This window comes from Medicago truncatula, chromosome 4 (assembly GCF_003473485.1).
Source record: "Medicago truncatula cultivar Jemalong A17 chromosome 4, MtrunA17r5.0-ANR, whole genome shotgun sequence".
In the NCBI taxonomy this organism is placed as follows: Eukaryota; Viridiplantae; Streptophyta; class Magnoliopsida; order Fabales; family Fabaceae; genus Medicago; species Medicago truncatula.
The window spans coordinates 34228743-34251430 of record NC_053045.1 but is presented as its reverse complement, the minus strand read 5'-3'; the positions used below and the strand labels follow the sequence as shown (position 1 = coordinate 34251430).

At 31.2% G+C, this 22688-nt stretch overlaps 1 protein-coding gene across 1 annotated transcript; it reads left to right on the top strand.

Annotated features, from left to right (window-relative positions):
- The first annotated feature begins 6912 nt into the window (after positions 1–6912).
- Positions 6913–15006, top strand: LOC25492733 (arabinosyltransferase RRA2). Its single transcript, XM_013600933.3, has 2 exons — positions 6913–7280; positions 13787–15006. The coding sequence occupies exons 1-2, from the start codon at positions 7083–7085 to the stop codon at positions 14888–14890; spliced, it is 1302 nt and encodes a 433-aa protein (XP_013456387.2). The 5' UTR covers positions 6913–7082; the 3' UTR covers positions 14891–15006.
- Positions 15007–22688: the final 7682 nt, after the last annotated feature.

Below are 22688 nucleotides of genomic sequence, written 5' to 3'. Positions count from 1 at the left end.
AATTAAAGATAATTAAGCAAAGTTTATATTGTTCTTGTTCAGGTTAAAGCAAGATCATCATTCTTATACCTTAATCTATAGGACATACATAGACATTTAGGGTTATCAAACCTTGGGTCTAGAAGAATTATGACGATCAGAACAATTGAAAATAAAATATGATTTTGATCATAACTGAATAAAGAAATTGCATTAATTTCACCGACAAATAAAGAGGTTCATCTTAGAACCGTAACCTTAGAGTGTTTAACTACTCATAGTAACTAAATAATACATCAGTAAAGAAAAAGTACAAAACATACTCTAGAAATAAAGGAGAGGATGAAGCAAACTCTTGTTGCTCGTTGATGTTGGCCTTCACCTTGCACTGCCATGTTTTTGAATGAATAATAGTGTGTGTAAGACTCTCTATTTATCGCCATAATTCAATATAGGTTTGCACAAGAATTTGTGGCTTTATCCACCGGCCCAACTTGAAAAACAAGAAAAAAAGCAATTTTCCTGCGGCGATGTGCGAGGGCGCAATGGGAATGGAATTCATTGCCTTATGGAAGGTGCATCCAGCGGCGCATGGCCTAGGAAAATATGTCAATTTTGCCGTTTTTCTTCATTAATTGGGTGTTTTCCGTCCATTATATGTTTTTGGACATAAATTACCCATCATGTATTGTCTTCATAAACCTTCTCAAACATCATTGTTCTTTATTCTTTTTCTTTCATGAAATGTCTTGATTTTCCTAAACAGCTATGAAGTTGTCGATTTTGGGAAGAAATGGAATTACAATGACTCAAAAGAAAATAATACAAAATGACTCTTAAACCATGATCAACTCCTCTAAAACCTCTAAAAAGGGAACTTCTACGGTACACTCACAAGATGAGGTGTACCGGTACTCTTGCATCTTAATTTTATAAATCAACGATCATTTTTTATGTAGTAAATAACTATTTGTCAATATTTATATTTTATAGAACAACATTTCATAAGAAAAAACATCATTTTACTGTTTATAAGAATCATAGTAACTTTTTTTACATATTATCGTAAAAAATAATAAATGTTCTCAATTATGAGTGATAAAAATTCAAAAAAAAAAATAATAATTTTATTTCGTTGACACTTTTGATGAATAAGATTTAGTTATTATAATTATAAATGATAAAAAAATAATATTTTTCTTCAAAAAACAACTCATTTAACTATTAATTTAAAGAATGAGTGTACTGATACACTCAAATATATTGGATGTACCATAAAATTTGTCCTAAAATATAGCTAAAATATCATCAAATAAGTTGTCATCACAAACGAGGGGCGGAGCTGGATGTAGATGACTGCACCCCCTGAAATTTTCTAAATTACCCCCAAATAGTCCTACTTTGTTACTATTTGCACACCCTCACCTATTAAGTTTGCACCAACCATCTGTGTCCACTAAGCTAGAATGAGAGCTGGTTTTAAAATTTGCAAATGTAATATATATTACAAAATGCTGAACCCGTTTACAATTTTCAGCACGTTTTACACAATTTAAGAAGAAAAGATAATGACAATTTTATCCAATTACACATATTAATTGTTTGTGCATTTCAATTATCATAAATAAAAAGTAGAAAATAATAGTAAATAGATATATTTATATTATTAATTGGGGTTTTAAATTTTGCACCCCTAACTTAGGGTCCTGGATACGCCACTGATCAGAACCCCAAACTTAAACTATTGTTTGTCATTAAGTAACAAAATAGCAATAAGTCGTAATTTGCACAAATTTTTAGATGATATACCTTTTCGAAATAGGAGCTAAAATCATTATTCGTTTCACTTCCGACTTTGACTAACTTACCACTTTCGTTCATGCAGGACAAACTTAGAGAAGATAATCATACTCTCAACCATACTTTATTCAATCATGTATCTGACTAAATGTAGTAGGGCTGGTCATGATATTTTTCCACTCCAATTGACATGCTAATGCATTTTGCTATGAACTTGAAGCAATTCTAAACAGTCTTTTAAAAGTTATAATGTGGTTGAATTTAAGAAGAGATATATTTGGGAAAGTAGGTTAACAAAAAATTTGGACTTAGGTTCAAACTACGGATAATAGTAGAACTACTTATTCTTTTTTCTTTCTTTGAAGAGACTAAATTTTTTATTTTTGGCTCGTTATTATTATTATTATTATGTTGATTAATTTTCGAAGATTTTGTCTACATTTTCTTTTCCTAATTTTTTTTTTTCATTTTTTTATAACCAAATTTTGATAATATCCAACCTCAAGTTTAAGATGTTGTTAAATTCAAAGAGCAACTTTAAACATAGTTTCAAATCATACCAAGAACTTAAGATTCTACCAAAATTCAAAGAAATCAAATAGATATAGCATTTTGGGTTCAAAACTTGATACATGATTTGTCACAAGGACAACAAAAAATTATTGCACAGAGACTCAAAGGGGTTTAAGATATATAGGATAACAATAAATAAGGGTGTCTTGAAAAAGGCTCAGAGTAACAAATAAGTGTCTTGTTGTGTGTATGATAATACGACCGATAAAATGTAGAGAACAACTAAAATCTCCAAGAAAATAACATTTAAACATGGATACACTCATATATGAAATATTTTAGTAAAAATTAGAAAATATTTGGCTCAAATTCTCACTAGTTATGATATAAATAAATATATGGTAATTATGGTGAGTATCTTCCATAATAGAGGCAAGTAGTTATCATGTTCTTGAACTTTTGAGGCAAGCTAGCTCTCTGCCTTAATTAGTGGGACAAAGAATTTTGTATGACAAATTTTTTTTTTGAAATTTTTGGAAATGAAAAGGCTATGCAATTCATACAAATAAAATTTACATAGGTACAACTAGAAAAGAGTAAGTTATATGATGAATTTAGCTAGAAATTAAAATTATACAAGAAAATAAAATAAAAACACAATGGGTTGCCTCCCATTCAACGCTCATTTAATGTCAATAATTTGACAGATGAGTCTACCAAGTGTACCAAATCGTTTATCAAGTAATAACGTGTAATTAAAGTATCGTATCCATAAGGATTGTCGATTCTTCCAAACAATTCGTTTTACTTATTTTAAAATAAAATAATATAAAAGAGTTTAGGGTTAAGAGATTTGCAATTTTTATCTGTTTGCAACAGAGTAAGTTACCTGTTTTGGTTGCATAAATGTTAGCAGCGGTTAGGATTCTTCAAATCCCCCTATTCATTTGTTCGAATTAAATAATAGTCAAGTCGCGTTCAATTATTTTAAGTAGACTTTCTAAGTAATGAGTCTGTCGGGACGTGATAACCTAATCAATTTGTCAAGTTGAACCTGTTAGTCACACGACGATCCTTACATGTAGGGTGTTACTCTCTCCGTTGATTTTGGTCAATCCCTCTGCCTGTTGAGTTGCACCTGCTGGTCACACGGTGATCCTTACGTGTGGGGTCTTACTCCCTCAGAGGTAATTGAATCATTGATTTAAGTTGGCGTTCCTGAATTTCCAAAGGTATGGTGGCCAGTGTTCCTAAAGTTTCCCATCTAGGAATCTTAGGAGTACATAACACACTCTCCGTCTCGGTAGTTCTATAAACGAGAAGTCCTATCAAAGTCTACCTTACCGAGGTGCGAGGAAAAATGGAGTTACTGGGCTGATTAAGTCATGAAGTCACTTGTTTCCTAAATTACTAACTAGTTACATCCTAGGTTTAGTATATTTTACGAATATTAGTAATGTCACCTCTTAAGTACTTTCTATTAGGGTCAACTTACTTTCAGTATCTTTCACTAATTACTAATTAATTACTTCCTAGATAGACAGATAAAAATATCAATATTAGGTCATGTCACTATCTAAGTGCATAAACTAGGGTTGCGCTCTAGAGGAGACAAATCTTACACACTACAGTAAAACTAAATAGCGAACATAAAATAATTGAATAAACAACTATAAATTAAATAATTATTCAACAAATAAAATAGAGGTTCATCTTAGAACCCTATTCTTGTTACCCATGGTAACTAAAAACTAATTACAAAAGAAATAAAACCTTACCCTAGAAATACTTGGAGAGAGGAGAGAGAAACTTCTGCTAATAGCTCTTAGTGGTCGTCTTCCTCTTGAACTACTCCAGTTCTAAACGAGAAATAATGAACGAGGAAGATAGTATTTATAGGTAAAGTTTCCACTTGAACTGGGGCTGAAATCACAAGCTTACTTCAGAAAAAAGTCACAAAACAGTGACTTGAGCCACAAGTCTTGGGCACCTAGTGCCTATACCCATGCGCCAGGCGCATGTGCCTTGCATGTCAGGGGTCTTACGCCACTTCCCATGCACATGGGCGCTTTCCTGCGGACTCTAGGTTCTTGGGCGCCCCGTTCTGTGCGCCTAGGCGCTTCTGAGTGCGTTCTTTGCTGAAAATGCATGTTTAATTCCTTCGCCGTTTTAAGTGTTTGTTTTTGTGTAATATGTCTTGGAACTTGGGAACAAAATTCATCCATTTGTAAAGTCTTTTGAGGCCTCTTGAATCTTCATTCTTCATCTTTTTAAGGACCACATAAATCTTCGGATGTTTTGTTTTGCCGATTTGCATAATTTCTTCGTTAATTACATCAAAAACATCCTAAATGACCACATAAATCTTCTGTTGGTATTTCTTTTCTAGTAATGTCATTTTAATTCTTACGTGTCTATTAATTTTTGGATTATTGGTGCATACTACTAACTTTATGTCATATTATTGTATTTTTCTATAAACAAAGTTCACATGTAACATACATATACACTAAAGAGAATAGAATACTCTTCTCCTCTCTTCCTCTCTCTCCCTCTCTCTATTCTTGTTCTTGTAATCTTTTTCTATTCTCTTCTTTTCTCCTTCTCTCTATTCTTGTACTTGTTCTATTCAAAGAGTTTCATAAAAAAAAAATAATCATAAATTGCAGTGTGTGGTGGATACATCATGTATATGCGCGTTAAAGGAAAAATTATGATGGTAAACGGAAAAAAAAAAAAAAAAAAAAAAAGGGAAGAATTATGAGTAACCCGTGACAATCAGATTGACATATACGATTAATTTCATACTGACTGCCTTTGGAAAGAATTTTTGGACATATCTATCATTTAATAATTCATCATGCTCATGAATTTTCACATGCTAGTAGTTGACGATAATGCAAAAGTAAATATGTAGCTAGTTTCTATTTCAAAAAAATAAAAAAATATTTGAGTAATACTAGCAATATGAGTATGGGAATAGCATGGTATAGATGGCGTTAAGTAACATGCATCAAAACACATTTTAAAATGCAGATGTCACCTTACAATATCGTGTTAGTTTTTTTTAGTGTCACTCGACTGATTTTAAAATTCCCATAATACTAGGTTTAATGAACCATAGAATTCGATAGCTCGTATTAAAAATTCAGACGATAGTTCGATATCTTGCAGAAATAGTCGTAAAGACTTTTCTAATAGAATCAACTCAATAGTCGTAAAGCCCCCACTGTGAATCTCCATAACAGTTGAAAATATGGTGATTAAAATTAAAGACCTTCATGTATAATTGCACCATGCATACTTTTAATAATTAAAAAATTGTTTACCCAATCAATTAATGGTGTCACGTTGAGATATGCACATGTTCAATTATCGTATAATGGACTCAAGTGAAATTTTTTCATTGGTATGCGGGAATAGTGATAGTGATATTTGTTTTTGGTTTGATGCATACGAAAGAAAAGGAATAACAATATTATATAAATGCCACGAGAATGAGTCATGAAATATTTATTGATGGAGTTAACGTAAGGAACGCTTGCATATGGCACAGTCTCAGTCTTTTTATTTTATAGTTGTTATACTGTACTATGTTTTGTTTTATCTATGCATTTACAAATATAATACATGTTTTTAATGTAGTACTTTTCGTTCAATTATACCATTCATTTAAACTATTGTCTTTGCAAATAATTTTATCTCTTTTATTATATTATAGGAACAATTTCATCACAATAGGAATAATGTATTTTTTTTTTTGTTGAAAGTAATAGGAATAATGTATTTAAAATTTATATTTGTTATTGTATATTTTAGAAAATTTATAACCATATACAATAAAATAAATATTCAATTATATGTAATATAAAAGCGGAAAGACGGACGCATAATACTGGTAATTTTCAAACTAAAAAAATAATCACAATAAATTATTTTTATTTCGGAATAGACCATGTTATAATGAACTATAAGGTATGACACTTTTCCACCAAACCAAAGGGACAAGTATAAAATTAAACCACATAACAAGGTGGATCGGAATAATCGAATCTGAGATAGGTGGAAGCCCCTATCAAATTTAGATGAATCCCTTGTAAGTAGGAATAACTCTTGTATATATGAAGGTTTATTCCGTCTAACAAGATCCGAGATAGGCGGGGGCGTTTGTCCAGGTTAGGTTTGGTCACTCTACGTAGGAACGACTTGATAACTATCCAAATAGTGGTTACGCTCAAGGTGGTGAAGCGCATCATCGCTTTAGTGCAATCGAGGTGGTTCCAGATATTTAGAAGGTCGTTACCCTACCTAGCACGCCGTTGTGATGTGCTATTTTTCTTAAGGTGGTGCCGGAGGTTGGTCTTATTTTGGCCTGACAACCCAATCACCTCTGTGGATCTTGACTTAACTCATTTATTATGGACGACCCAAAGGATAATTGGGTCGGTCCTGTCAGGTTCATAAGTTACAATTAATAATTTAATAGAAGGGCTATGATTGTAAATATAATAATTTATAGGATAAATTTGAAAGTGAAAATATCAATCCAAAATCACATATTCCTTTATCTATATATAGGTATAGATGGATTCTCATATTCCCATCAAGAATATTTGAGAGGCTAGTAGTTCAATCAAATTCAGTTTCAAAGTGAATATCTGTGCTCAAACTGACCACCCAATTCTTCATTTCTTAATTATTAACCCTCCTATAAGCTTCAGAACCCTATATAACCAGAACAAAACAAAACTTCCATTTCAATCTCAGTCTTTGAGTTGGTGGTGGATACAATGATTGAGCGCAGAGAAAGAGAAGGACCCTTGATGAAGAACAGCCCTCAATCTCTACTCATATCAAGGATCATTACCACTGTAATCATTGGAGTTCTTATTGGATGCATCATAGTTTTCTTTTTTCCTAATGACTTCTTTGTTTCTCAATCTATTACCTCAATTCGTCACCTACCTGTTGCTGTACCCAAGACCCAGGTTTCATTTTCATCAAAGATTAACTATCATCTTTCGTGTTTTTCTTTCATTTTTAAATTGTCTTCTCTTAACTTCTTGCATATTGCATGTTGCATGATAGAGTTTGATTTTGCTGCTTTTACAACTTGTGGGTCATTGTGGAATTGTGTTTGATTTTATTGATTTAGGTACTGTTTGGCCAGACTTTTTTTCGGTCTAAAAGCTACTTTAAAACAAAGTTAAAATAAAGTTCTTTAAGATAAAAGGCTAAAGCTGTTTGGTTTCTTTATTTTTTTTTTTAGTTCTAAAGTTATTTTTGAGTTAAAAGCTGTTTGACAAAATATTGTACAAAACTTTGAATTTATTATTTTTTTGTGGTGTCTGGGGTTCGAACCCGGGACCTTGCATATATTTATGCATTGTTTATAAATAAAAAAAACTTTGAATTCATTATGAATTAACATAATAAATAAAAAAATGTCTAAAATATTTTTTGAAGGGAAAAAATGTTTAAAATATAAAAGATATATTTTTACCAATACTATATTTACTCAATGACGTTTATTTTGTGTAACATGAATACAAATTTGTATCATCATATAAACGACGTTAAATATTTGAATAGGAGAAATAATTTAAGGAGGCTCAAATAATAACATAAATAATATCAAAGTAGTTTGGAAAATTAAAAACAATAATCATCTTTTTTTTTTATTTTTAAAAAGACATAAATCATCACAAACTCAAACATTTCTACTCTCCGTCAACGCAACTCCTATTTGATTTCTAACTTTATTCATGTAGTCTCCATCTTGCACTCTTCCTGGATTATATGAACTGATTTCTTCATTTATATTGCTTTCTTCGTCACGCTCAATCATATATTCAAAGATAACATCACATTAGATGTTGCTACAATTTCGGCCTTCTCAATTTCATTATGACCTTCTGCTGCTTGAACTAATCGCTCAAATGTGTTTCTCATCGTTGTTGCAGTCCCAACCTTGATCTTACCCTTTGTAACTTTCTCACCCATATCTGGTGAAACCTTTCTTTTCTTTCTTGATTTGTTACTTTCCATAGGGATAATATCATCCTCTTCTGATTCAATAATTTCTAGTGGCACATCATCAATAACATTTTTGCCACTAGATTCATGTGGCACCCCTAAAGCTGGTGTCCATTGGCATTAACTTGTTGTCACAATCTCTCCAAATATAAATTTCAATTCCTCACGAAATTCCAATCCTTGACTTTGAAATTTTGCATATTTCACATTCTCCTGCATTGCCAATAAAGGAGATTTAGACAAACCCTTCTTTTACTCAATGTTCACCAAGTAAAATTAAAATATTCATAATACTCACCTTAATTTTAGCCTCCCACCAAGCAGGATCAACATCAATATTTCCTATTTCGGTATTCCATCCTAGCCCTGTTTCTTTACCAATTAATTGTTTCCAGGTAGTCCAATCCGTTCTCAAATTATCCATTCTATTTTTCAATTGTTTTTTGGTATAGTTTTTACTAGCATTTTTATTGAATTCGTCATGTATTTCTTCCCATTTTTATTGAATCCGTTCCACTTTGCTTTTTCTAAATTTTCAGATTTAGAAGAAATATTTTCTTTGGTAGTCATAGCTGCATTTATTTATAGATAATAGAGTAAGCGGATTAAAAAATAAAACATGCATGGAACAATCTAATTATTATACAATACAATAATATACATCTAATAGGTATCAACTATGAGCAATTGAAAAAAGAATGTTATAAAATAAATAGTTAAATTAACAAAACAATGAAAAGAAAGAACCTGATTGATTTTGGCAAGAGGGTATTCGCAAGGTGCCTCAGTGAAAAGAATTGTGGAGCTGCAGAATATATCTATAATATGTATATGTGTGTATATATAATGAGAATAATGGTTTTTTCTTTTCCAATTATACTCTATAACAAATTTTGTTATAAGAATACCATATTTTTAGTGTTGGTAAAAAAGATAAGAATTTATATTATATAATATTATATTTGTTACATTGCTGGTGTCATTGAAAAAGATATGTTTAGTTTTTTTAATAAGAAAAAGATATGCATAGTTTGTTACAATACAAATGTGTAAATTATATACAAGTATAATTTTTTTAGGCAACTATACTTGTACTTTTAATTAAAATCAAAATTTTATAAAAATAATTATACGCATTACACAACACTAACAAAAATTATACGCATTAGCATAACAAAAAAAAAAAAATAGAAAGAGGAACATAAAGTATTACTCTAAACGCTAACGTGTGTGTATTTCCGTGGTTGAAGAAAGGGAATAAAAATATTCGGTGTCATTCATTGACAGCATGAATACAAATATTTTCGAGGTTGTGATGATCAAAAGATATTGAAATTAATATATAAGTGATAAAAAGATAATAAAAGTCCTTAAAAAATAGATAATAAACTTAAATGGAACCTCATTAAAAAATTAAATGGACCGGTTAAAAAAAATAAAATAAAATAAAATGGAAGAAAAAAGCATATTGAAAATAAAACAAAAGGTTGCAAGCGGGAGTTGAAGAGAGGTGCTTATGAAATAAATTGGGGAGAAATAGTTTTTTGAAGTAGCATTCAACAACTTTTGGTTAAAGCTCATTCCATTCAATTTTATGCATTCTAAAAAAAGTACTTTTTTCGAAGGTACTTTATTGATATTGTGTTTGGTCTAGCTTCTCCTTAAAAACGTAGACCAACGATATATTAAATATAATATAAATTCTTATATTTTTTAATGACATCAACAAATAGCATTTTTATAGGCAAACTTACTTAATGATATGGAAGTGAAAAACTCAGGCCAAAACCATGTAATATAGTATAGAAGTATTACAAATAAAGTTTTGTAAAAAAAAAAAAAATGTATTATAGATAAAGTGACAAATCAAGCAATTGAGTTAGGTCGTTAATGAACTCCATCAAATGTCGAACCTTTTGAGATAAACTTTAGATTACGCGAGGATATGAAATTGTTAACACCAAAAATATTATGAAGTCATGGTAAAATAACACGTTTGATATTGCACTCATATTTTTACTTGTTCACGGGATTAGTTCCCCCATTTCTCGTGATCCATTCTTTAAATTTATATTGACAAATGATGATATAACATATTTTAAATGACGGGATATACGATGAGTTGATATAAAATCATCCAAATGAATTAATTATTACATGACATTAATTTTATTTTTTTTTGAAGAGGCTAAAATGAAATATATTACCACCACAAAAACTCATTCCTAGCATAAGACATGCCACGAGAAACAGAGTTTATACAATATTTATAAAGGTCACAAAACTGAAACGCCAACAGAAATAAACAGATATAAAATTAACCAATGCCCAAAATAGTGAAGGGTGAAAGCCACCAGCCATGATAGTTGAGGTGAAGTGATGGAAACTTCCCCTTCAACCAGAAAAAAGAAACTCAAGTTTTTACGGGATTTTCTTGCAACTTAATGATCCTTAATCATTCACTGTCATCAGATTGTAAATTATTATATTCACAATTTTACCCTTTTACATTATTTTAGAATAGGAACAACACCGCTATAATGGAAATTTAAAGGCTTAATTACTTTTTTGGTTCCTTAACTTATTTTTTGGTTTCGTTTTGATTCCTTAACTATTAAAAGTTTCGTTTCGGTCCCATAACTTATTTTTGGGTTTTCTTTTGGTCCCTTAACTATTAAAATTTTCGTTTTGGTCCCTTAATTTATTTTTTGGTTTCGTTTTGGTCCCTTAACTTTTTTTTTTGTTTCATTTTGGTCCCTTAACTCTAATACATTCATCCTAACATAAAGGACCAAAGTGGTTGACGGAGGAAGAGTTAAGGTACCAAAACGAAACCAAAAAGTAAGTTAAAGGACCAAAAAGAAACTTTTAATAGTTAAGGGACCAAAATGAAACCAAAAAGTAAGTTAAGGGACCAAAACGAAACTTTTAATAGTTAAGGGACCAAAACGAAACCAAAAAATAAGTTAAGGGACCAAAAGAGTTCAGCCAAATTTAAATTATTAATTAAAAATTTAGTTTAAATTAATATTATATATAAAGAAAATAATCCCTTTTAACTTTTTATTAGTTGGCTTTTTCTCTTTTCAAAAATGCCCTCAACTTTTTATCTTAACAAATAGATAAGAGTAAATTTAAATATTAATAAAATGTAACAAACACGATATGTATGTCTGTTTTTTTTTTTCTTTATCATTTAAAAAGTGTAACAAACTAGATGAGTATATTTATACTTACTTTTTCATCATCCCAATTACATTTTTAAACAACTGTTTCTATAATAAAGATTTTTGTTGGTGTCATTAAAAAAAAAATTAGATTATATTTTTTGTCATATTGTTTGTGTCATTGAAATAGATAATGATGATTAATTTTGTTTGTTATAAATTGAAAGTTGAAACAACAAACAATTATATTTATATTTAAAATGTTTATATTAATATTATTTGCCAAAAAGATTTGATCGGACTATATCCCAAAAATTTTATATCTTTTTATATACAGTTAAATGCAGTAGAAAAACAGATAAACAGTGCACATTAGTGTCCGTTTATTTACTATTTATTTTCCGGTTTTAACCTTCATTTAAAACAATCGACCATTTTTATAATATTAATTCAATTATCAATTAAAAAATTAACTAAATCCCATTTAAAATTGTGTGTTAGTGTAACCATTTTTCTGTCAATTTTACCCTAGACTTAATTACTTTTTACCATTTTAATGTGCATGTCTGCTAGTAGTATATTGTAAAGGCGACATTATTTTTACAATATTATTTAAATTATCAATTAAAAAATCAACAACGGTATTAAGTTTGTTGGTCTTCAACCATCACCAAACATTAAGCATTATGTGATAAAGTAAATGATTCAATGATGATTCTTTATTACGGAAAATCTATAGCATTATGTTATTTCCACATAACCTAGATACATATGATATCCAACATACGTGAAGGAAAGATTGTCTTTCCTTCACAAACATATGTGCATCACATAACTACAAAGCTTGCTCATCGATGTCAGTTGCACTAACAAAAGAGATTCAGATTGATCAAATGACAAGATTATATATACTATAAATGAAGTCACATCAAAAATAGATGATTAATTGTAAAAGTAAAATGAAAGAATGAAAATGTTGATATTTTTAACTTTAGCCAAAACACAAGGAATGATTTTTTACTGAAATTATGATTTCAACTTGTAATTTTATAATACCTTTCTTCATCATTATCAATATTATGTGAGAGGCTTGCAACTCAATCAAAATAAGAGTCATAATGGAAGTACTTAGGTATCGTTTGACCCGACTTTTTTTCCAGCTTTTTTATAATTTTAAGGAGAAGTTAGACCAAACACAATATCAATAAAGTATTTTCGAAAAAAAGTACTTTTTTTAGAATGCATAAAATTGAATAGAATGAGCTTTAAACAAAAGTTGTTGAATGCTACTTCAAAAACCGACTTCTCTGTAATTTATTTCACAAGCACTTCTCTTCAACTCATGCGGGCAACCTTATCTTTTATTTTTTAATATTATATTTTAATTTGTTTTTTTCTTCCTTTTTTTTTTTTGAACGGGTCCATATAATTTTTTTTTAAAGGAGGATCAATTTAATTTTATTATCTATTTTTGAAGGAATTTTATTATCTTTTATCACTTATATATTTAATTTTAATATCGTTTAAGTATCACAACCTCACAAATATTTTTATTCATGCTGTCATTGAATGACACCAAATATTTTTATTCCCTTTCTTCAACCTAACAAATATACACACACATTAGCGTTTAGAGTAATATTTTATGTCTGTTTTTTTTTGTTACGCTAATGCGTATAATTTTTTCAGTGTTGCGTAATGCGTACAATTATTATTTTTATATAATTTTGATTTTAATTAAAGTACTAGTATAGATGCCTAAAAAAATTATACTTATATATATTTTACACATTTATATTGTAACAAACTATGCATATCTTTTTCTCATTAAAAAAATTAAACATATCTTTTTCAATGACACCAACAATGTAACAAATATAATATCATATAATATAAATTCTTATCTTTTTAAATGACACCAAAAATATGATATTCTTATAACAAAATTTGTTATACAGTATAATTGAAAAAGAAAAAATAAATTATTCTCTAGCTTAGCTCAGTTGATATAAACAATGTATAAATATATGCAAGGTCGCGGGTTCGAACCCCGAACACCACCACCAAAAAAAATAATAAATTCAAAGTTTTATACAATATTTTGCCAAACAACTTTTAACTTCAAAATAACTTTAAAACTAAAAAAAAATAAAGAAACCAAACAGCTTTAATCTCTAAATCTTCAAAACACCATAACCCCAAAATCAGCTTATAGGATGCATCTTAGCTTTCTTTTTTTCCAATGGCTTCTTTGTTTCTTAATGATTTTTTATATTTTTTTCTTTTGGCAGGAAAATTCAGCTGAATGTGAATCATCAGATAGAGTTAACATGTTAAAATCAGAATTTGTGGCACTGTTATCAGATAAAAATGCAGAGCTGAAAAAACAGTTGAGGGAGATGACGGAAAGGCTTCGGCTTGCAGAGCAAGGGAAAGACCATATTGCATCAGTTAAAGAGGAAAAAGCTGGACCTTTTGGTACTGTCAAGGCAATAAGAACCAGTCCTAATGTTGCTCCTGATGAATCCGTGAACCCAAGATTGGCAAAGATATTAGAGAAAATCGCAGTTAAACGAGAGATTATAGTTACCCTTGCAAACTCAAATGTGAAGGAGATCCTCGAGGTCTGGTTCACCAATATCAAGAGAGTTGGTATACCTAATTATCTAGTTGTTGCCTTAGACGATGAGATTGCAAAGTTTTGTGAATCGAATAAAGTCCCATTTTACCAAAGAGACCCGGACAATGGTTTTGATACTGTTGGAAAAATGGTCAACGGCGCGGCTGTCTCCACGCTCAAATTTCATATTCTAAGAGAATTTTTGCAGTTGGGATATAGTGTTCTTCTTTCAGACATCGACATTGTATATTTGCAGAATCCTTTTGATCATCTATACCGTGATTCAGATGTTGAGTCCATGAGTGATGGTCATGATAACATGACAGCTTATGGTTACAACGATGTCTTCGACGACCCTGGGATGGGTTGGTCTAGTGGTGTTTATACCAGGAGGATATTTGTTTACAATTGTGGTTTCTTCTATATCAGACCAACCATTCCTTCAATTGAGCTTTTGGACCGTGTGGCAGCACGACTTTCGAAGGAGAAAGCATGGGACCAAGTCGTTTTCAACGAGGAACTCTTTTATCCGTCGCATCCTGGTTATGACGGGCTTCATGCTTCTAAAAGAACTATGGATATATATCTTTTTATGAACAGCAGAGTTCTTTTCAGGACAGTGAGGAACGATGCTAACCTCAGTAAATTGAAACCGGTAATTATTCACTTGAATTACCACCGTGATAAGCTTCGGCGAATGAAAGCAATTGTTGAATATTATGTTAATGGGAACCAAGATGCTCTCAAACCTTTTCCCGATGGCACACCTCGATAACCTTGTTTTTGTGTCTAAGTTGTTGTTCAAAAACTTTAGCAAGCACCTATACTTATGCTTTTACCCTCATTTTCACACTATAATGTTTGTTGTATGTTTTTTTTTTTTACCAATGTTTGTTGTATGCTAACTTAATTTTTCAAAAACTCCTGATCACCGTTAAACATATGAATCAAACTCTTTAGTTGTCAACAATAAACTACTACTCTTATTATGCAGACAAATCAAACTTGCAACCCTGAAACCCTTTACTGCTTTTTAATTTAAATAGTTTTAGTAAATTTCTGAGTTGACAACAATTTATGTGGAGATGATAACTATCACTTTATTACTTATTACAACTTTGTGCACTTACCAAATTTATCATCAAACACCCCGAGGTCGGGGTTCATTCCTTATTCTTCATACTTTCTTTTAGAGCTTATGTGCCCTGATGACATGAGAGTATGGGTTTGTGTATAAAAGGAATGGGCTCCCCATTCATTTCATGCTTTGAACCTCTTCAACTTTCCCTTTAAGATCAAATCCTCTATCACAACATTCAGTTCGATGCATTCCTCCTTTATGTGGCCATAAAAATAGTGAAAACAGAAATACCTTATTTTATCCATCCCAGGTAGTTTGTTGGTCTTGCAAGGATGCTCAACGTCTTCTTTGAATTCCATGCTAATGCACTTCTGAAGGATGTGGTCTCTAGACATGTTGAGTGGGGTATACTCATGGTACTTTGCCCCATGAGCCTTCGCGGGTCGATATTATCCTTGTTAACGTTCATCACATTATTAACTTCAAAAATTCTCTCAGATTGCATGTACTTCTCGACCCGTTGTAGTAGGTGGTTAATGTCTTGGGGTGTCTTTAGCCTGATACTTTCGGTGAACTTGATCCCTTTTCTTAGACTTTTCCACGAGAAATAAGTTTTCATCTTGTCATTATCCATATTTCTTCTTTGTTGAATTTCTCTATGTAACTATGCAGGGACTCTTCTTTCCCCTAAAGAATTTCTTCGAGACTATCACTACAAGAATTCCCCAATCTACTAACCAATTCAAAATTGCATTACTGATTTAGACCCTCTGTAATTACTAGCGGAATAAACCTTCAGTAACATCCAAAAACTGATTATAATGAACAAATTTATAGATATTGTGGGTGGACAAGGGCCGTATTGTTGGTGCTGGTAGTAACTCTAAGTTATATCAGAAGGATTCATCTGGCAAATTCATAGATACTTGCCTTAACTCTTTTGAACGCACAGGTCGGTCAACTCGTAGACACGACGATCCCATTTATACTGAGGTTGAGCAATTGAGGGCTGAGAATGCAATATTAACGTACAACAAGAAGAACTTGTAAAATCACAACAAGAAATGAAGAGCCAAGTAGTTGAATTGGTGCATTTGCAAAGAACCATGCTAGAGCAACAACGGCGATCTCGTGGGGATACATCACAACTTGATCCATATGATCACGCGATAACACCGCAATATGATGATTTGGGGGTATGATCTTATATCTGATTCATTTTTTTTTTTAAGTTTTATTACTTTCTTTTTTGTTTTGTTTTATTACCAATTTAGTACTAAGATCTTATAGTGCAATTTAAGATTAGTCGCATTACAGGTTTAAGTATATAATTATTTCTTCATTGATGAGTGGTGGTGTAACACAAATAATAGTGTATAGAGATTCAGGTATGTTGGTGTTGCATATTCTGAAATAATGAGTTCAATTTGATCAAAAAATATATTTGTTAGAAGCCGACAAGTTGGACTCTCAAATGTTTTTTAGATTTTTTGTGCTCTTTAATAATGGAACTACTGGAATTTCCCAATCAATATAACTTCATCAATTTCGGCAACAAATTTTGTGGACCTTTGGCATTGTCCTGATAATTACCTTCTTGGTTATATAAATATGAATTCAATATTTCATTGGAATTCTTTTATTTTCAAAATAATCATTTTCTCATTTTTTTTCATTTTCTTTTCCTATTATCACAACAGGATGTCGCCCATTAGGCGCATAATGCCGCAGTCAAACAAACGCCTTTGCGTACAACCCCAATTTGTGCGTAGTGATCATGAAAAGCATCATAGACCTCATGTTCCTATGGGTGATCGCCAAACGTCTTCTTCGGCGAGGTCCGCTTTCAATGCCGCTGATTTCAACATACCAGATGGTGAAATTTTTTTAAGAAACTATAGTAATTTAAATGCATCACAAGAAAATCTCCAAAACATGGGTAGAGGAGGAAGTGGATCATCAGGTGGGAGATCTGGATCAAATTTGCCCCAATACTATGATGATTAGTTTGGACTATTCTTTGTTATGTGGTGGTCTTGGGAAATAGGCGGTCTTGGGAAATAGGCATTGGTTTTTCTTCTTTTGTAGACTGGTTGTTGGTTTTTATTTTGCTAGTTTTTTGTCTTAGCAGTGCAGAAACAGGGTGCACCCAACGAATGTTTGTGTTTGCTTCCCTTGTTATTTTGCTTTAGTTTTTTTGGTGATGTAACTTGCTGCTACTGTTAGAATTTTGTATGTGTTTCTTTACTTTGCTAGAGTTGGTGGTTCTTATACCTTCCTATGCTGATGAAGATTTGTTGATCCAACAAAAAAATTATTTCTTTATTTTATTTGTCTAATTAATTTTATTTCATTAGTAAGTGCTCTAAAAAAAACAGTGGAAATTTAATTTATCTTTATAATCAATTAATTAAATCGTTTAAAAAAAAAAGTATTACTGGCGGATTTTAAATTTAATAATAATTGGAAGCAAAATTACTGGCGGATTTTATTGGATAGTATTATTGGTCGTAACATTATTGGCGGAATAAAACGGCAGTATTATTTTGTTACATTTCCTATATTAAGTTATTGGCGGATTTTTTCGTCAGTACTTACTGGCCGATTATTCCGCCAGTAATTACTGAAGGAAAAATCCCTCAGTATTGCTTCCTCAAATCATCCCCAACACTACTGAGGGAATATTCCGCCGGTAACATTACTGACGCCAGTATTACTGAGGGACACCAATCCCTCAGTAATATCCATTACTGACAAATTTGTGCATTATTGAGGGCTTATTTCCGCCAGTAATAAGCAAATTTCTTGTAGTGTCAACTTGCTAAGGCTGTTTTTCAAACGCGATGAAATGGGCCATAAAATTTCGATCGAGTTAGGTCCATATTTGACATATCATGTCCTTAAGGATTTGAACCAAGCCATGTCCCCTTTATGTATAGTTAATAGAAACAATTTACACTTCATCTAACGCCAGGCTCCCCTGAATAAGAGAGAGGTCTAAAGTTCCCATATAGGACTGGAGGGCCAGTGGCTTTTAAAGGCCCCATTATACAGGGTAGTTATTGATGCTTCTTAAGATCATATTGCATGGGACCATATCTTCCTCATATTCACTAGGTTTCGAAGAAATGGAACGATGGCAATGATGATGGGGTGAGTTGCTTCTTTTTCCCTTTTCTCGATGTTTTGAAGGCTATGGGGATTTGTGGTTGTCTTCGGATCCACAAATCCCCGAATCATGGTAGTTTCTCATCTTTTCATTAGATAGTAGGTGACATTTGGAGCATTGGTTCTTGTTATCTTGTCGGTATATGATATGAATAGCTGACTTGACCACGAGAATGGTTGAGATGGTTAAAGATGATTCAATCAGAGCCATTATTGTATAGTGAATATTGGTTCTTATCAGGTGACCTTTGGAGCGTTGTTTATGTTTATCTTGTGGGACGATAGGTTTTGTATAGTGAATAGTGTACATATCTGGTTGAGGGCTTTAGAGCCAGTATTTATAGTAGGGTCTTAAGGCTTGCGCCCTTACATGCTTGCTTGGATAGCTGTCTTGGAAAGACAATCATATTCCTTTCAGGGACAATTGTTGTCCTTTAAACTAGAGTTGTAGATCTTGTTCTTTTATGGATTTGTTCCACAAACCATATTGATTGCTCACCTTTGGTTTGTGGGTGCTCGTATGAAACAGACTATGCTTGTTATTCACCTCGGCCCGTGTCTTCTTGTGTTACAGAACTTGTCGGTTGTTGGCCTTGGTCTGTGTTCTTCTACGTTGTTGGTAGCTTAGGTTGTCTTCTTATGGGTTTGTTCGCTCACATACGACATACCATTAAACTCCTTCGGGGATGAGCCCTTTGGAACTCATCAGTGGTTGGGCTTTGTCCTATATCGCAACAAATATGTTCACTAGAGATTTATGTGTAAATGACTACCATTTATTTTTAAGAGACATGTTGTCTGAAGCGAATTCAAGATTTTTTTTTTATCGCTTGATTATGTTTAGTTCCAACTAAAAACTTCGTTTATATGAAAAATGTGTTACAATGTATATGCATGGCTCACTTGTTAGTGATGATTATAAGCAACATTTAATTTTCGTAAGAGATACTATTAAAACTATTGTAGAGATGATATCATTGGTCTATTTTAAAGATTTGAAAATGAATTTGTTATCATCGATTTCATAAGAATGGTATAAATATTATCAGAACTCCTACAAAGATTCTAAAACATGTCGATAAATTTTTGGCTATTGGGTCATACAACTGATTGCATGTCATATTATTATGTCATGTTATTATATTTATCTATAAATAAAGCTAACGTCTAACATACGTATAGACTCCAGAGAATAATAGAATACACTTCTCCTCTCTTCCTCTCTCCTTCTCTATATTCTTGTTCTATTCAAAGAGTTTCATTCATAAAAGAATATATAAATTGCAGGTGTGGTGCATGCATCATGTATATGTGCATTAAAGGAAGAATTATGATGGTAACAAAACAAAAAAAAAGAGGAAGAATTACGAGAGTCGTAAAGTTATATGGGAATTAACCCTTGACAATCAAATTGACATATACAATTAATTTCATACTGACTGTCTTTGGAAATAATTTTTAGACATATATATCCTTTAAGGTTTTTTCTAAATTATCTTGGAAGAATGGTGGGTAATTTACCCACCAACCAATGAAAATGAGCAATTTGTTGGTGGGGTCAAGATAGTTCATGGATACCACTTAAAAATGTGTTTATGTGGCTAATGTGTATTGGTTGGAGTAAATTACCCACCATTCTTCCATGGGTACCCTAGTTGTCACCATCATTTAATAATTCATAAAGCAAAAGCGGGCCCTATTTTTTAGTGAGAGAAACTCCAACTTCTCTCTAAACCTTCTTTCTCCTTCATTCATCGAGGATGAGTGATTTTAGGTTATTTTTTGACCTAGAATCACCCCTCTAATCTTTTTTCTCCTTTTATTTCAATCTAAATAAGTGGTTTTCACATAAATCAAGTTTTTCCTTTTGTTTTTAGTGATTTCGTTGTTTAAATGCGGCGTTCTGTTGTTCGCCGTTTTGTGCGGCGTTTGATTTTTTGCGTCTTATCACGGTGTTCGTTTAGTTCATCTTGAAAGATCGACATCAGTCAATTATAAATTCAACTAATGATTTGGGCGTCAACGTTGCAAATTCGGAAGCATTGGTATTTCGGTGACTTAGATATATTTTATCATATTATTTGCAGATATATTGTCGTTGTATGCTATTAATTTGGATGCTGTGAATTTGTTTACAGATTCATCCTTTACGTTTTTAGCGTTGTTTGTATCTGATATACTCTATCAATAAATGATTGAATATAGTTATGATTTTGTCAACAAAAGAAATCATTTAATAATTCATCATGCCTCGTGAATTTTCACATGCTAGTAGTTGACAATAATGCAAAAGTAAATATGCAGCTAGCAAACTAGCAGTATGAGTATGGCGTTCAGTAACCTTACCCTGTTAGTTTTATTATAATGTCACTCAAATGATTTTAAAATTCCCGTAATACTAGGATTTATGAACCATAGAGTTCGATATCTAGCTGAAATAGTCGTAAAGTTGACTATTCTATAGAATCAACTCAATAGTTGTGATTCCTTAAAAAAAAAAAAAAAAAAATCAATAGTTGTGAAGTCCCCCACTGAATTTCCATAACAGTTGAAAATATGTATAATTGCAACTTGTATACTTTTTAAATAATTAAAAAATTGTTTGGCCAATCAATTAATGGTGTCATGTTTGTTGAGGAACGGGACTGACAATGGACTAAACGTCTAGGATATTAAGACTTAGATGTCATATTTCCACCTAAAATTTCAAGGGATCAGGTAAAAGAATCTCCTATCTTTATATATCCAACATTTTGTTTCATTTCTAATTAAGGTAGGATAATCACTCACACTTAAAATTCAACAATGTTAAGATACGCACATGTCCAATTATGTATAATGGACTCAAGTGAATTTTTTTCATTGGTATCCGGAAAGAAGCACTATTATGGGTAATTGTGAATATTAGGAGTATTATTTTTGGTCAAGTAGTGAATATTTGTTTTTTATTGGTATTGAATATTTGTTTTTGATTGATGCATACGAAAGAAAAGGAAAAATATTGCAATATTATAAAAATACTATAAGAATGAGTTCATGAATTTTTTTATTTTTTTCGTCAAGAGTTCATGAAATATTTATCGATGGAGTTAACGTAAAGAACGCTGGCATATGGCATAGTCTCAGTCTTTTTATTTTGTCTTAATAACAGTTTTCGCCTCTTAATTTTTACGAAGTTAAGATTTTGGTCTCCTAAAAAAAACTATAAAACTGCTCCCTAAGTTTTACAACTGTAACAGTTTTGGCTCGCCAAGGCCAATTTTTGGTATAAATAAATAACACGTGGCACTTCACTTAGGGTGCCACGTCAGCGTAGTCTGAGTCAAAATTGGCCTTTGGACCAAAACTGTCACAGATGTAAAACTTAAGGGGCTGTTTTGTAGTTTTTTTTTGGGCCAAAATTGCAACTTTATAAAAGTTAGGGACTAAAACTGCTATTAAACCTTTTATTTTATACTTTGTTATACTATGTTTTGTTTTTATCTTGCACACCCAAAAATTGAAGACTTGCACCCTATATATCATTAACTCTAAAGTTGAGTACACTGCACTACAATGCTCATGGCAGCTAGGGAGAGGTTCAAAGTCAAAGTACATTTTATGATTCAAAAGAAAAAAGTCAAAGCACATTTTATTTTATCTATACATTTACAAAGATAATACATGTTTTTAAAAGTACTTTTCTTTCAATTATACCATTTATTTAAACTATTGTCATTGCAATTTTTTATCTTTTTTATTATATTATTTAAGTTTTTTAGTTAAAAATAAATTAAATGTGATATAATAGAAAGAATTTCATCACAATAAGAATAATATATATTAAATTTCTATTTGATTGTGTATATTTTAGAAATATAATCGTTTATAATAAAATAAATATTCAATTATAATTATTTCTAATAACAGTAAATTATTTTATTTTTGCTAGCAAAGAGACGGACACTCATGTGCCCGTCTTTCCACTCTTTTTATTCGCTAAAGTTTGAAAATTATGAACGGTGTTTTTCTATGAAATTTTGATTTTGATTAAAAGTATAAATATAAATGATTGTTGCTTTCAAATCATAACAAACCAAACTAACTTTGTTTATCTATTTCGATGACACCAACAATATAATAAAAAATATAATCAAAATTCTTATCCTTTTAATGACAACAACAACAATCATTATTATAGAAAAAATTGCTTTAGGGTATTAGGATAATGAAAAAGCCTGCCCAAAATCTTATATTTTCTTTATATATAGTATGGATATATTCGATCTAATTTGTTACACTTTTTAAAATATAAAGGAAAAAAACTCGACATATATTCATATGT

Excerpts from the sequence above, each read along its gene's own strand:
- LOC25492733 (XM_013600933.3), top strand. The coding sequence starts at position 7,083 with ATGATTGAGCGCAGAGAAAGAGAAGGACCCTTGATGAAGAACAGCCCT. Across the intron at positions 7,281-13,786 it reads TTGCTGTACCCAAGACCCAG|GAAAATTCAGCTGAATGTGA; the intron begins GTTTCATTTTCA and ends TTCTTTTGGCAG.